Below are 15474 nucleotides of genomic sequence, written 5' to 3'. Positions count from 1 at the left end.
CCTGGAAAAGACCCTGGTGTTTGGAAAGATTGAGGGCACAAAGAGAAGGGGACGACAGAGGATGAGATGGTTGCACAGTGTTCTTGAAGCTACCAACATGAGTCTGACTAAACTGCGGGAGGCAGTGGACAACAGGAGTGCCTGGCATGCCCTGGTCCATGGGGTCACAAAGAGTCGGACACGACCAAACAACAACAACAACAAATGTGGGGCTTACCCCCCCACACCCCCATATTTTATTCAAATTGGCACCCCTTTGGCCACACTGGCGGGGACTGATGGGAGTTGGAGTCCAATAGAGGCCCGCAGGTTCGCTATCTCTGCTTCTGGGGAGGGAGTAGCTGAGTGATTGGGGAAGGTCAGTAGCTGAGGACTCGGGGAGACGGAGGGAGGAATACTGTCATGGTGGCGGGGAGGGAAGCGGACCGATTCCTGCATTGCAGGGGGTTGGACTGGATGACCCTCGGCGCCCTTTCCAACTCTACCATTCTACGACCGTATGCAAAGGCGGCGAGTTTGCTGTTGCCGTTGCGCGCATTAGCCGCGTGCAGCGTGCATAACACTCGTGTCCCGAGCTTGTTTCCTGCGATTACAAGCGAGGAAGAGGAGGGACGGCAGGTGACAAAGGGCGCCTCAGTGCAGCTTGCCCAGCTGACAGTCCCAAGACGTCGCCTTCTGACAGAGAAGAGGAGGGCTGCCGTGGCAAAACGGCGCCATAAATACCAGATGGCCGGCGCGCGAGCAGCCCTGCATCAGGCGCAACCCTGACGCCGCGGGCGAGCCGTCCACTCCACTCCTTTGCGCAAGGCGCGCCGCAGCTCAGCTCCGCAGCAAAGCAGCCCTCCTCTGGATCCTGCTGCCCTTCCACCTCTGCAAAAGGTGGGGACCCAAAGTCTCCTGCAGAAACCTCCGCTCCCAGCGTCGTCGGGGACCCTCTCCAGACACCCTTAGAGCTCCCCTTGGGCATGCACCAGCGCGCTGCCCTTGCAAACTCCGCCGCCGCAGCTTTGCCAGGCACTTTGGCGCAGCATTAGAAAATCTCCGTCGTAAATTTCCCCGTCGGCTGTGCCGTCGGTTGCGCCCCTGCGCTCCTCCTCCGAAGCGCGTCGCACGTGCTGCGCCATGGAGTGCCCGCGGCTGGAGGCGCAGTGCTACCCAAACGGGGACTGCCACCCCGGACGCCTCCTTGGAGGGTTGAGCGAGCTGGCGGCTGGCGGCGGCGGCGGCAGCAATCCCTGCGAGATTTGGAGGCCGGCGGCGAAGCTCCCGCGCCCGCCGTCGGACAAAGGCAGCCGGGCCAGGGAAGGAGAGGAGCGGGAAGAGAGGGACGGGCTGCCTGCCCTGGAGGTCGCGTACGCCACCATCCTGGAGGGCCTGGGCGAGGACCCGACCCGAGAAGGACTGCTGCTCACGCCCCGTCGGGCCGCTAAGGCCATGCAGTTCCTCACCAAGGGCTACCGCGAAACCGTCGGAGGTGAGATGCCCACCCGCCTTTCTTCCTTTTCTCGTTTTGAAAACAGCCGCGAATGGTCTAGTTGCACCTTAAAGGCTTCCATTATTAAGCTGCGTAAAAATAAGTGCATCTCCTTGTTTCATCTTTTGAAGACGTGCTAAAATCACTTCTGTTCTGTCGGGGACAATTCAGAATACTGTACACCTTCCTACAATTTTAGATTTTAAAAATGCAGACAATTAAGAATTCACCTTTATTTTATTTACAATAAAAGATATTATTTTATTGTAAAAAAAAATGCACATTTTTATTATATAGCTTTGTTGTAAACCACTCTGGTGGGTTTAAAAAAAAAAACGAATTACGATATAAAAATATTTTTAATGAATGAATAAATATTACTCTTAGATTTCTTACCCACCTTTTACCATGAGGTGTTGGGGAAGATTACAGTAATTAAAAATACAAAAAACAACAGTATTAAAATCAGTTAAAACAATTTACAATAGGATGGGCCCTAAAAATAATCTGCAATGCTGCTGGTATATTCATAAAATCGTAGAACTGTAGAGTTGGAAGGGACCTCAAGAGTCATCTAGTCCAACCCTCTGCAATGCAGGAATCTTTTGCTCAAAGTGTGGCTCGAACTCATGGCCCTGAAATTAAGAGTCTCATGCTCCACCAACTGAGCTAATGGCATTTTCTTTTGTATTGGCACTGAACAATCTGGTCATCACTTTATTAAGTATATCCAGTATTGTTCCTCCTTTTGAAAGACTGTGTCTGTGTGATCTCTTTCACATGCCTTTCTTTCTTTTAAAAAGTGGGTTTTCGCAATTAGTCAGCAGCAATTCTCACCCTGCCTCAACATCGATCGTGCTTGGAGCTGTAGATATATATATAGGTGAAACTCGAAAAATTAGAATATTGTGGAAAAGTCCATTTATGTAAGCAATTGTTTTCATTAGCTACTGGAGTTTAACATATGAGATAGACTCATGACATGCAAAGCGAGATATGTCAAGCCTTTGCTTGTTATAATTGTGATGATTATGGCGTACAGCTGATGAAAACCCCAAAGTTGAAATTGTGAATTTGGGGTTCTCATCAGCTGTACGCCATAATCATTGCAATTATAACAAAGAAAGGCTTGACATATCTCGCTTTGCATATCATGAGTCTATCTCATATATTAGTTTCACCTTTTAAGTTGAATTACTGAAAGAAATGAACCTCTCCACGATATTATAATTTTTCGAGTTTCACCTGTGTACACACACACACACAATTTTATACGTATATGAGAATAGGTAACCATAAATTGTATAATTATAATAGGCCTGACCTGGAAATATTGAAATATCAGCAAGGCTGTAATGCTATACTGAGCTGCTTGGGATCGATTTTACTTACAGTATATGCTACTTTTCCGCAGCAAAGGTGTGCCCAAACTGACATATAAAGCAAACATTCAGAGACATCGAAACAGAGAACACTTGGAAATACAAATATACAAAATACGGAACATGTCAGTAAATTCACAAAAATCAACAATAAAAAATTATAAACATGCACATTCTCTCCGCTGTAGCTGACACACTTTATATCTCTTTATTCTTTACTGCCAACTCTTGAGGGACATAGCAAATATACAGACTTTTGCCATTTTCATTTCAGGGCTACATTAATCTCTGGGTGTAACAATCAGCTCCTTGGTTTTTGCTTCCTGGAAGCAAGCTGATTAGCAATCCTCTTAAACCTTGTCCCTGGGGTTACTGGATTATTTCTATAATGTAGCCATTCAACACTATCTTGGAATTGAGGGTTTGTGGTGTGTGTGTGTGTGTGTGTGTATGAATGAATGAATAAGGTTTATAACTCAGTAAGCGTTGAAAGTTTACTTGTGTTTGTTTTACAGCCACGTGCAACTTTGAACACACAGAAACAATTCTCGTTTCAAGGGATAAGACTTGTTGTAGAACGTGGCTGAGGAACCTGAAGTGGGAGCCCCGATCCTACATGAGCATTGCTTGCGCCCCATACTAGTGGTTCAGTGGGATTTGGGGTACTACTTTGACTAAAATAGCTCCCATCCCCAAAGCAGGACCCCAGAATATGAAGGCACCATGCCAGCTGACAACTAAAAATGAAAAAAAAAATCCTTCCCGTAGCATCTTAGAGACCAATTAAGTTTGTTATTGGTATGAGCTTTCGTGTGCATGCACACGAAAGCTCATACCAATAACAAACTTTGTTGTTGTTTAGTCGTTTAGTCGTGTCTGACTCTTCGTGACCCTGTGGACCAGGGCACACCAGGCACTCCTGTCTTCCACTGCCTCCCGCAGTTTGGTCAGACTCATGTTGGTAGCTTCGAGAACACTGTCCAACCATCTCTTCCTCTGTCGTCCCCTTCTCCTTGTGCCCTCAATCTTTCCCACATCAGGGTCTTTTCCAGTGAGTCTTCTCTTCTCATGAGTTGGCCAAAGTATTGGAGCCTCAGCTTCAGGATCTGTCCTTCCAGTGAGCTCTCAGGGCTGATTTCCTTCAGAATGCAGAGGTTTGATCTGCTTGCAGTCCATGGGACTCTCAAGAGTCTCCTACAGCACTATAACAAACTTAGTTGGTCTCTAAGGTGCTACTGGAAGGAATTGTTTTGTTTTGTTTTGTTTTGTGGTATCTGAAGAAGTGTGCATGCACACGAAAGCTCATACCAATTACAAACTTAGTTGGTCTCTAAGGTGCTACTGGAAGGAAGTTTTTAATTTTTTATTTTGTTTCAACTACGGCAGACCAACACGGCTACCTACCTGTAAGTAGAACTAAAAATGTGACACTGGCACTTAGCAATTTCCTTGCTGAGGACCAGGTTACTTTAAGAACCATCTTTACCCATCCAAAACTGCCTGGGCCCTAAAAGAGGCATCGCTGTTTTAGCTCATTCTCACTGGACATGTGATTGACAGGTATTAGGAACAGGGCCTTTTCAGTGGTGGTGCCGCCGGACTAATGGAAGCTATTCCCTGGAGAAATAATCTTCTCCCACTTGTTGACAGGTTTTATTTGGGTGTCTTAAACTGTTTTATGCTCTTTCTAGTGCCACTGATAGCTTTTAAGTGCATTTTTAGATTCATTTTTACTGTTTTTAATATGTTGGTTTTCATCGTTTTGATGTTTGGATCGCATTTGTGGAAATGTGGGATGAAAAGAAATTGGAATGAATGGAAAGAGAGAACATTTTCACAGTTCCCTGCAGCACGTGGCCACTAGAAGTGCTGAAATATTTTTCTAGGCCTGCCTATCTAGTTTGACCTAAACATTCTTTGTGTGTTTCTTGTGGGGTATTTAAAATGCAGTCAAACGAACAATTCATGTTTTGCTAGATAGGCACATAATAGAAGCTGAAGCTCACAGAATTTCCCTGGAAGTTTGCTAGAAAGAGGGACACTCCCATTGTGCCTTGACAGAGGAAGGGCGTAGTGCTCTCTCTCTCTCTCTCTCTCTCTCTCTCTCTCTCTCTCTCTATATATATATATATATATATATATATTCATTCTTACCTGCCTGGGCACAGCCTCTCTTTTCTCTGTCTTCTTCATCTCTTCATCAGCAAGCCAGAAATGTGAGAACATCTGCTAAGTCTAAGCTCCAATGCCCAGACACCATTTAAAACTAGACTAAAGCACATCTTTGTAGCTGAATTACCATTTTAAGCCTGCCCTGAACAAAGCTGTTATCTCTGTTACTCTTTTTCTGAGTGAGCAAATGTTATTTTTCACCTTTTACAAGACTGTGTGATTACAGTGGTACCTCGCAAGACGAATGCCTCGCACAATGAAAAACTCACTAGACGAAAGTGTTTTGCAATTTTTAGGTGACTCGCAAGATGAATTTTTCTATGGTCGTGCTTTGCAAAACGAAAATTACAATGCATTCCCATGGGAATTAAATTCCTATGCATTCCTATGGTCGTGCTTCGCAAGACGAATTTTTCGCAATACGAAACGACTCGCGGAACGAATTAATTTTGTCTTGTGAGGCACCACTGTATTGTTTTAAGGGGGAGAAATGGGGAAAATACCAGGAGAATCCAGTCTGCCTTAAAGTATACTACTGGATTCCTTAAACTAAAAGGCTAAACAAAATCGAAAATTCTTTCTAGTAGCACCTTAGAGACCAACTGAGTTTGTTCCTGGTATGAGCTTTCGTGTGCATGCACACTTCTTCAGATACACGAAAGCTCATACCAGGAACAAACTCAGTTGGTCTCTAAGGTGCTACTAGAAAGAATTTTCGATTTTGTTTTGACTATGGCAGACCAACACGGCTACCCACCTGTAACTAAAAGGCTAAAACTAACCTATCTAGGTGTTAGGAAAAAAACATTCTTTAAGAAACAGATAAACGTTCCTGCAAGCTTTAAAGAGGGTTCCAGATATTTTCTTTAGTGTGTATGAGTGGCAGTCTAGGCTTGATTGGTGTCAGCTGGAGGTGCAAATAAGGGAGGAAGTTGTAGGCTGCAGTTTCCGCAGGAGGAAAGCGCACGCGCGCACACACACACACACTGTCAGCACGCATGCTGACAACAAGGTTGGAAGTAAGACAATGTGTGCTGCTGATAACTGTGAGTTTTCTGCATCAGGATTGTTAATTACTGGACTGAGATTATACCGTTCTGGAGAGAGAAAGAAAGAATGTAAATAGCTTGTATATAATAGTAACAGAATTGCTTGTGCAACCAGTCAAGCAATAAAGAAGCTCTTGACTGTGAATTTGAGTATGACTCCTATTCTTGTCCTCTGCCTCCGGGGAAAAACTCAGCTACAAACAGTAAGAAGTGGTTTTACCGAGGTGCCACCACACAAGCAGAAAAGCGCAGTGGAAGTGTGTGGGCGGTAACCTCTAATACTAAGCTCCCCCTTTAAGCTGGCAAATGGGTGGCACCCTGCTGAAGAAGAAGAAGAGTTTGGATTTGATATCCCGCTTTTCACTACCGGAAGGAGTCTCAAAGCGGCTAACATTCTCCTTTCCCTTCCTCCCCCACAACAAACACTCTGTGGGGTGAGTGGGGCTGAGAGACTTCAGAGAAGTATGACTAGCCCAAGGTCACCCAGCAGCTGCATGTGGAGGAGCAGGGACGCGAACCCGGTTCCCCAGATTACAAGTCTACCGCTCTTAACCACTACACCACACTGGCTCTCACAAACGTGAGGAAGGAAGGATAATATCTAATAAATATATCCTCTCCTAGCATCTACCCACACCCCAACATTACTAATTCTTCTTTATTAAAGGCCAGAACTGGTAGATGGAACAAAATGCACTTGCCCGCTGTTCTGTGAAAAGCTTCTGTTTTGTCTTTTCAGAGATACTCAACGATGCAGTTTTCGACGAGGACCACGACGAGATGGTGATCGTGAAGGACATTGATATGTTTTCCCTCTGTGAACATCACTTGGTACCTTTCTTCGGCAAGGTACTGGTTACCGGACACGCTTTGTGGTCTAAACCAGTGTTGGCCCCCTGCTGGAGTGGCTGGGGAGACCCAGCCAGATGGGCAGGGTATAAATAATAAATTATTATTATTATTATTAGTTAAATTATTATTTAGCCTGAGTTGCCTTCACAGGTGTGTGCTGGATTCTCCCCAGCCAAGTTGCTTGAGACGGAAGATTCTGCCGTCCACACTGCACATTGCCCAGCCTTTGCAGGCATATCCAGGAATCCGTGTTTTACATGCAAAGGGCTCAATGCCTGGCATTTCCCCTGACGGCTGGGAAAGATTCCTGTCTGAAACCCTGCTGTCAGCCGGTGCAAAATAGGAGCAGGAAATTTGTGCTGCAAAGCCTTTTGCAGTGTCTTGCCAGCCCCCACCTTTCTCCCCATTCGACTGAGCTTTAAACCCCTCCGCCAAATTTGGCAGTGTGATGCAGGCGAGCATGACGTGTGCACACGAAAGCTCATACCAAGAACAAACTTAGTTGGTCTCTAAGGTGCTACTGGAAGGAATTTATTTTATTTTATTTTATTTTTTATTTTTTGTTTGTTTTGACTATGGCAAACCAACACGGCTACCTACCTGTAACTGTTTATATTTGGACAACTTTTCTGCTGTATTTTATTGGAAGGAGAAAAATAATCATTTCCTTAATAACTATTTAAACAATTTATTTAACTAAAGCAATAACATTATAGCATATGTATCCATGTTTGTTAACTGATGTGGTTAAACGTGTTTTGTTTTGTTTTTTTAAACTTAGACTGAGTTTTAGCACACATGAAAAACTTAAAATGAATCCTTATTTCCTGATGGACTATAATGCAACTTAAATAGAAAACTATGTTTAGAAAGATTTTTCATCCAAAAGCATTTTATTTTAAAAATCTGATTTAAATAAAATCTGATTTTATTTATTTATTTTAAAAAACCATTGATTTTTATCGACCCTGGCTGTAACCCAGACCAACAACGCAAATCCACAAATCCCTTTGAAACAAATTGTGCACTAGCAAGATTTCAGAATTGCAGCATTAGTGACTAGAGCAGGGAGTGTGTTGGTGAAACCTATTCCCTGCAACACAACTGGTGTGTTGTGGTGGGGATTGTGCCCTGGTGAGATAGACTCCAATTGTGAATCCAGTATTAATCATTCCTCCCTCTCCGTTTGAATCTGCAGGTGCACATTGGATACTTACCGAAGAAGAAAGTGGTTGGATTAAGCAAACTTGCAAGGTTCTCATTATTCAACTTACGTTCTTGTCTGTTTTACGGAATTCACCGGTGCAAAGTGTACTGATGGCCTCTCTGTCAGATGGCTTTGAAAGGGAATTAAGACAAATTTGTGGAGCAGAGGTTGTGCCAGTGGCTCTTAGCCAGCATGGCCATACAGAACCTCCAGGTTCAGTAGCAGCTTATCACTGAATAATACTTGCTGGAGAGCGATAACAAGAAATCGTTGTCTTCAGACCATGCTTGCCCACTGTGGGGAAATGGGGTGTTGCACCCGGTGGACCAACCTGCTATCTCTGTGGCGCAATGGGCTAACGCATCCGGCTGTTAACCGGAAGGTTGGTGGTTCGAGCCCACCCAGGGTGGCTGTGGGCAGGATTCCTGCGTTGCAGGGGGGGTTGAACTACATGATCCTTGGGATCCCTTCCAACTCTGTGACTCTATGACCTTGTGTCTGATCCGTCATGACTCTTCTTAGGCTTTTGAAGCATGCATCAGTGTACACTTGTGTGCATTTTGTATGTGTGTGGAATTAGAGGTTACATGCGATCTGGGATGTTAACACTGATGTGAGATAATTCGTTTATTGGCTATGTGTGCCTCCTAAACTGCTGAGCTCAGGACCACGCACATGGGGGTTATCCCTTTTCTTCTTTCTTTTTTGCAACAGTCCAGTGATGCAGATTGAATTGGACTCTGCTGCCTTGCCCAGCTCCAGATTTCTGTACTGCAGGCAGTATGAGGACATGCTCCCTCTGCTGCAGGAGACCAGTTGCTGGGAAAAACAAGTAGGCAGAGAGCTGTTGTACAGAGGTCCTGCCGGCAGGCTTCCTGGGGGCACCTGAGAGCTGAACTAGATGGGTCTTTGACTTGATTCAGGAGGGCTTTTCTTAATTTCCTACATATTATTGTTCTGAGGAAATCTGGGGACCCCAAATGGCAGTCTCCAGTTGGGAGAAGCTGTTGGTGCTGATGTGTTTTGACCCTGCCCCACCCTCAAGAAAAGCTATTACCTCATGTCTTTATTTGAAAGCACGAGTACAGTTGTACCTTTGGAAGTCGAATCCGTTCCGGAAGTCCGTTCGACTTCCAAAACGTTTGAAAACCAAATCGCGGCTTCTGATTCGCTGCAGGAAGCTCATGCAGCCAATCAGACGCCGCAGAAGCCCCATCGGAGGTTCAGGTTCCAAAAGAACGTTTGCAAACTGGAACAACCACTTTTGCGGTGTTCGGGAGCCAAAATGTCTGAGTTCCAGGGCGTTCGAGATTCAAGGTACGACTGTACTCCGAAGGTAAAACGTTGACAACTGTAACCTGAGAGTGAGTCTTGCTTCTTCCTGTTTTGCATTCCATTTGCTGCTCTCTTTTGGACACCATGCCATTTCTTTTCTCTCACCGTTATCTTTTCTCCCTCCAGAATCGTTGAAATATTCAGCCGAAGGCTTCAAGGTTTGTATCCTTTCTGCAATACGGTGCAACTCTGCCTTCTTGCTAACTCCCCTATGTTCCTCTAATGCCACCCCTAGGAGTCACTCTAGGGCAAGAGTGGCTAACCTGTCGCCATCTTGACCAGGGGTTCCCAAACTTGGACCTCCAGCTGTTTTTGGACTACACTTCCCATCATCCCTGACCACTGGTCCTGCTAGCCAGGGATGATGGGAGTTGTAGTCCAACAACAGAAGAAGATCCAAGTTTGGGAAACCCTGGTGTAGACCTTCCTGAACTACAACTCCCAGACTGTTGGCCAGGTAGCTGGGGCTTCTGGGAGTTAGTGACTGACACCACCTGAAGGGGCAGAAGCTAGGCACCCCTTCTCAGGGCGCATGAATTCCCCCGAGTGTGCTGTGAGAAACAAAATTACTTGAAGAATCCTGTAGGCCTCTGGATATTGTGGAATTCCTACAACTCCTGGAGAGCCACAGGTTCCCCATTCCCAACAACTGCCAGCAGGGCTGCTTTGCTCTCCGGTCCTCCAAATGCCCCCCCCCCACCATATCCGCTTCATACTGAGAGCTGGAGGGGAAAGGCAGTCGGAGGTCAGCACGGTGCACATGCAGTGGCAGGGGCAGCAAAATGGGAAGATGGCAGCCCCGCCAGTCAAATCTTCCAAGACAGGAATGTGCAGATCAGGACAAGTTGGTCAGTCTCTGATTCACAGCAGCGTCTGTCTGTCACTGGGAACGTTGAGTGCTGAAAGCAAATTCCTGGACTGAGCAACTCCTCAGACGGATTGTTCTCCTTAATTCTAAGTCAGAGGGGAGTGCTCAGGGGTGGAGGAAGGGGGGCGGTGTGCCCCAGGTGTCATCACTGGGGGGGGGGTGACATTCAGCACACCGCCTGCTTGCGACTCCCAAGTCTACCCCAAGCTGTCGGGGGAAGGGGCGGAGCTGCACTGCCTTGCTGGTGGCCTTCCCCCCTTCCTCCTTCATTTTGACAGCTCAGGGGAGGCACGGGAGTTGTGGGCGGGCGGCACGCTATTGCCCCCTCTCCCAGGCTGCTTCCTGGCGGGGGGGGGGGAGCCTCCCCCAAGCTGTCAAAAGGAAGAGGAAAGGGAGGAAGGCTGTTGGCAAAGTGGTGCGGCTCCCCCCTCGCCCAGGAAGCAGCCCGTCATGGGCGGCGCCACCCTGGGATGCTCGCCTCGCCCCCACAGTCCCACCCCGCGGTGCACAGCATGTGCGCCGCTTCAGGTGCTGGAGCAGCTAGCTCTGCCTCTGGGAGCGCTAGTCAGTTTTATCCTTTTCGCTCAATATTTCACACACACACCCTGAATGTGAGGAGGGAGACAGTCTTTCCCCCCTTGGCCTGTGAAAGCCCCCTTCCCCCCACCTTAGCTGAAAGTTCTCTTTTGAGAACAATTGGCTCGGACCAAATTGATGTCATATAGAGGAGGGAGAAAGGTTGTTTTCTGCTGCTCCAGAGAAGCGGGCACGGGGCAATGGATTCAAACTACAAGAAAGAAGATTCCACCTAAACATTAGGAAGAACTTCCTGACAGTGAGAGCTGTTCGAAAGTGGAATTTGCTGCCAAGGAGTGTGGTGGAGTCTCCTTCTTTGGAGGTCTTTAAGCGGAGGCTTGACAGCCCTCTGTCAGGAATTCTTTGATGGTGTTTCCTGCTTGGCAGGGCGTTGGACTGGATGGCCGTTGGGGTCTCTTCCAACTCTAAGATTCTATGATTCTATGATTCAGAAGTCAATAAGTTAATTTATTCCAAAGTTAGCAATTTATGAAGGAAAAGAATGTATTCAAAAGTTAAACAAAGCATATATCCGTAAAATAACATTGAGCATGTATTTGAAGTTGCCAACCGATTAAAGGCCATAGCCTTTTTTTTTCATAAAGCACCATTATTTTTCTAGTCCAGGAGCGACTTACCAAGCAGATTGCCCTGGCAATTACTGAAGCCCTGAAGCCTGTTGGAGTGGCTGTGGTCATTGAAGCATCGTAAGTTCAGCATGCCTTGTCCAACTTGGAACTGTTGCATCACATACACCCTCATTGCATTTTCCCCATTTCCCTCTTTTGCTGGGGGCGGGTGAGTTTGCATATCATCACTATTAAAAAAACACGCTATAAGCAACTTAAGAAACCCAGCACGACCCTATACAGGAAGTGCCGTTGATTTCAGTATGGCTCGCTCAAAGGTGAGCAATAGGATTACAATCTTGCTTAGCTGCACGTTGCTGTACACAAAACAGGTTGAATGACTACCTATCATGGATGCTTTTATTTTCTTTCATTTTCATTTTTTATTTTACTTTTCAAATTTTACATTTCAAATCTATTAAACCATACATTTGTTGACTTTCCTCCCTCCCCTTCCAAGGTTCATTTAATATAGCCATCATTCCTGCATATTTTAATATACCCATCTAATTCTGTTTTCCTATCTTGCATCTCTTCAACATATGTTATACGGTTGAATTTTACTTTAATACTGCCAGCGTTTTCAACTGTACACAATTATTTTCAAAATATTCTGCAAGAATTTTCCATTCCTCTTTTAAATGCCTGTTCTTCTTGCTCTCTTATTCTACTTGTTAGACCTGCTAATACTGCATATTATATCATCTTCAGTTGCCAGTCTTCCTTACTAGGGACTTCACTCACTTTCCATTTTTGGGCTAAAATGAGAGCCGCTGTTGCTGCATACCTAAATACCCCCCCCCCCGACTCTTGGAAACCTCTGTATTAACAATTCCTAACAGAAATTTCTCCGGGTTTTTTGGGGGTAAAGTTGTTTTAAACTTCCCCCCCATCTCATTATATATCATTTCCCAATATTCTTTAGCTGTCTGTCCTGGATGCTTTAGCTGAGATTCCTGAATTGTAGAGGGTTGGACTAGATGAAACTTGGGATCCCTTCCAACTCTATGATTCTACACCAGAGAGGAGGCAGGGATGTTATCACCCAACCTGTTCATTCTCCCCACTCCTGCATCCCCGCCTGAACTCCTGTCGGTGAAGCTGCCATCTGAGCCTGTGCAGCAGCAGTCCCAATGGCACACACCTCAACATAACTGCGAAGGGGAAGTGGTTTTTATTTTCAAATCCAGTGGAAGCTGCTTTGGGGGGAGGAAACACATCAAGCAACTGAGTTTCTAGATAAACTACAGGATAGGCAGGGACTGTGGATGACGTCACATGTACACAGCATCGAACACTACCGATGGTACTGCACCAGAGCCAGTGTAAATAGTGTAAAATGTAAAACAAGTGTTGTTGTTGTTCAGTCGTTCAGTCGTGTCCGACTCTTCGTGACCCCATGGACCAGAGCACGCCAGGCACGCCTATCCTTCACTGCCTCTCGCAGTTTGGCCAAACTCATGTTAGTAGCTTCGAGAACACTGTCCAACCATCTCATCCTCTGTAGTCCCCTTCTCCTTGTGCCCTCCATCTTTCTCAACATCAGAGTCTTTTCTAGGGAGTCTTCTCTTCTCATGAGGTGGCCAAAGTACTGGAGCCTCAACTTCAGGATCTGTCCTTCTAGTGAGCACTCAGGGCTGATTTCTTTAAGAATGGATAGGTTTGATCTTCTTGCAGTCCATGGGATTCTCAAGAGTCTCCTCCAGCACCATAATTCAAAAGCATCAATTCTTCGGCGATCAGCCTTCTTGATGGTCCAGCTCTCACTTCCGTAATGTATGGAATGTGTAAAAAAGGTAAAGGACCCCTGACAGTTAAGTCCAGTTGCGAACGACTCTGGGGTTGTGGCGCTCATTTCGCTTTACTGGCCAAGGGAGCCGATGTTTCTCCGCAGACAGTTTTTCCGGGTCATGTGGCCAGCATGACTAAGCCGCTTCTGGTGAAACCAGCGCAGCGCACGGAAACGCCGTTTACCTTCCTGCCGGAGCGGTACCTATTTATCTACTTGCACTTTGACGTGCTTTCGAACTGCTAGGTTGGCAGGAGCTGGGACCGAGCAATGGGAACTCACCCCGTCACGGGGATTCAAACCGCTGACCTTCCGATCAGCAAGCCCTAGGCTCAGTGGTTTAGACCACAGCACTGTCCTAGACCACATAGCCTTAACTGGACTGACTTTTGAGTATATATTTATGGGGTTGCACTGTAAAGTAGCTTGGGAGGCATTGTACGTCTGTGGGCAACGTTTAAAAATTCATACACACCCCTGGATTGGTATAGCGCCATGTGATTTTGAAGCTTATGTAACCCAGCATTTATTTATTTTTTTACAAAAATATGTTGCAAGCTCTGAATTATTCTTTGCAATCTGACTGTTATTTTATTATGCAGCACTTGACCTTCTGAGGTTGTCAGCTGCTTTGGACATCGTTCACCATGAAAAATAAACAACAATGGCATGCGTGTTAGCGATTCCTGCAGCCAATTTGATACTAAAAATGCCTCTTTGAATGTCCCCCGGCAGGCACATGTGCATGATCATGAGGGGAGTTCAGAAGATGAGCAGCAAAACCGTCACCAGCGCCATGCTTGGAGTCCTGCGGGAAGATCCCAAAACCAGGGAGGAATTTCTCGCCTTGATCAAGAATTAAACGACAGCAGCTTGCGGCTCTCTGTGGGTTTGGATCCCACACTCGAAACCAGTTGCCAAGACGTAATTGCCTTCTGTGAGCCAAGAAAAAAAGGTGAAAGCAAAAAGAAGAAGAAGAAGAAAATAAATAACTACATCACAGCTTTGTTCTCACTTCTGGGTAACGCCTTAGAGTGTTGTTAAACATTAGCTAGGTAGCACAAGCACTGAACTCCCATTTTGCAGCAAAGAAATCGGGTATCCTTGATATGGCAGCATCTTGTCACATGCTGAGCCAAGGGCCTCTTTGCACCCTGCATCTTCTAACCCTTTGAGAACAAAGCAAGAGATCCATCCTCTCCCGTGAGTTTTCATGCACCACAAGAGCCGCACATCTAAGCACATAAAATGTGAATGCAAGAAATGCTTGTTTGCAAAGGTGTGTTGTGTAGGTGCACTTAGGATTGACTGCAGTTCTCTTCATCAGCTGTACGCTCAGTGGAAGGTCCAGGTGTGGCCTGTTATTCTAGTGCAGGTTAGGGGAACCTCAGGCCCAAATGTAGCCCCCTAGGTCTCGTATTTCCGGTTCTAGAAAGCCTGCCAGGCCCCTTTCCCCCAGGCCCCACTCCTTACTGGTGTCTTCCTTAGGTACTTTCCCCTTTGTGGCATGAGAGCCTCACATTTTTTTTTAAAGCACAAATACCAGTCAAAATACATTTACCTTACAAACTTTTATTGGTTTACTATTGACTGACTCGTTTTGGCTTACTCTGAGGCAGGCATAGGCAAACTCGGCCCTCCAGATGTTTCGGGACTACAACTCCCATCATCCCTGACCATCGGTCCTGTTAGCTAGGGATGATGGGAGTTGTAGTCCCGAAACATCTGGAGGGCCGAGTTTGCCTATGCCTGCTCTAAGGGATCCTGGGAATGATAAGTTTGGTTAGGGTGCTGAGAATTATGCTAAAAGACAATGTGTCAATCCACCCCCCCCCCCGGATTATCCAGGGAGCATAAATTGCTGGTTAATTAGTTCAAGGTGGCAAACCTTTGCATGCTTGCTTGGGAGCCAGGGTTGAATCCTGCTAAATTGTTGCATGGCTGGAATGATTTTTAGGGGCGCAATGGAATGTCCCCTCCCTCTCTTCCCCTTGCACCAGCCAAATCTGGCCCGGGGTTTCTAGGGAGAAGAGACATTCTGTTGCACTTGTGGAAGCTATAGTTGTTCCGCTTGCACAATGATTTGGCTGAGTGCATTAGATTGTGCTGCATTGGGGGGGGGCAGAGGGGCAGCTGCCCCC

General features: G+C 46.2%; 1 protein-coding gene and 1 non-coding gene across 2 annotated transcripts; both read left to right on the top strand.

The window, feature by feature from the left end:
• Window positions 1-521: 521 nt before the first annotated feature.
• On the top strand, window positions 522-14918 carry LOC117044292 (GTP cyclohydrolase 1-like). The gene is made up of 6 exons (XM_033144909.1): window positions 522-1474; window positions 6817-6926; window positions 8128-8183; window positions 9598-9629; window positions 11538-11622; window positions 14069-14918. Exons 1-6 carry the CDS (start codon window positions 1123-1125, stop codon window positions 14193-14195), a joined length of 762 nt encoding a protein of 253 aa, XP_033000800.1. The 5' UTR covers window positions 522-1122; the 3' UTR covers window positions 14196-14918.
• Window positions 8473-8546, top strand: TRNAN-GUU. Its single transcript has one exon. It is a non-coding gene; the product is annotated as a tRNA-Asn (tRNA).
• Window positions 14919-15474: the final 556 nt, after the last annotated feature.

The sequence above is a fragment of the Lacerta agilis genome, chromosome 3 (assembly GCF_009819535.1).
Source record: "Lacerta agilis isolate rLacAgi1 chromosome 3, rLacAgi1.pri, whole genome shotgun sequence".
NCBI classification, from domain to species: domain Eukaryota; kingdom Metazoa; phylum Chordata; class Lepidosauria; order Squamata; family Lacertidae; genus Lacerta; species Lacerta agilis.
Note: the sequence above shows the minus strand (reverse complement) of the source record. Positions and strands in the feature narration are given on the sequence as shown.

Coding starts and splice junctions, on each gene's coding strand:
- LOC117044292 (XM_033144909.1), top strand. CDS start 1,123: ATGGAGTGCCCGCGGCTGGAGGCGCAGTGCTACCCAAACGGGGACTGC. Junction 6,927..8,127: donor TGGTACCTTTCTTCGGCAAG/GTACTGGTTACC, acceptor TTGAATCTGCAG/GTGCACATTGGATACTTACC. Junction 8,184..9,597: donor GGATTAAGCAAACTTGCAAG/GTTCTCATTATT, acceptor TTCTCCCTCCAG/AATCGTTGAAATATTCAGCC.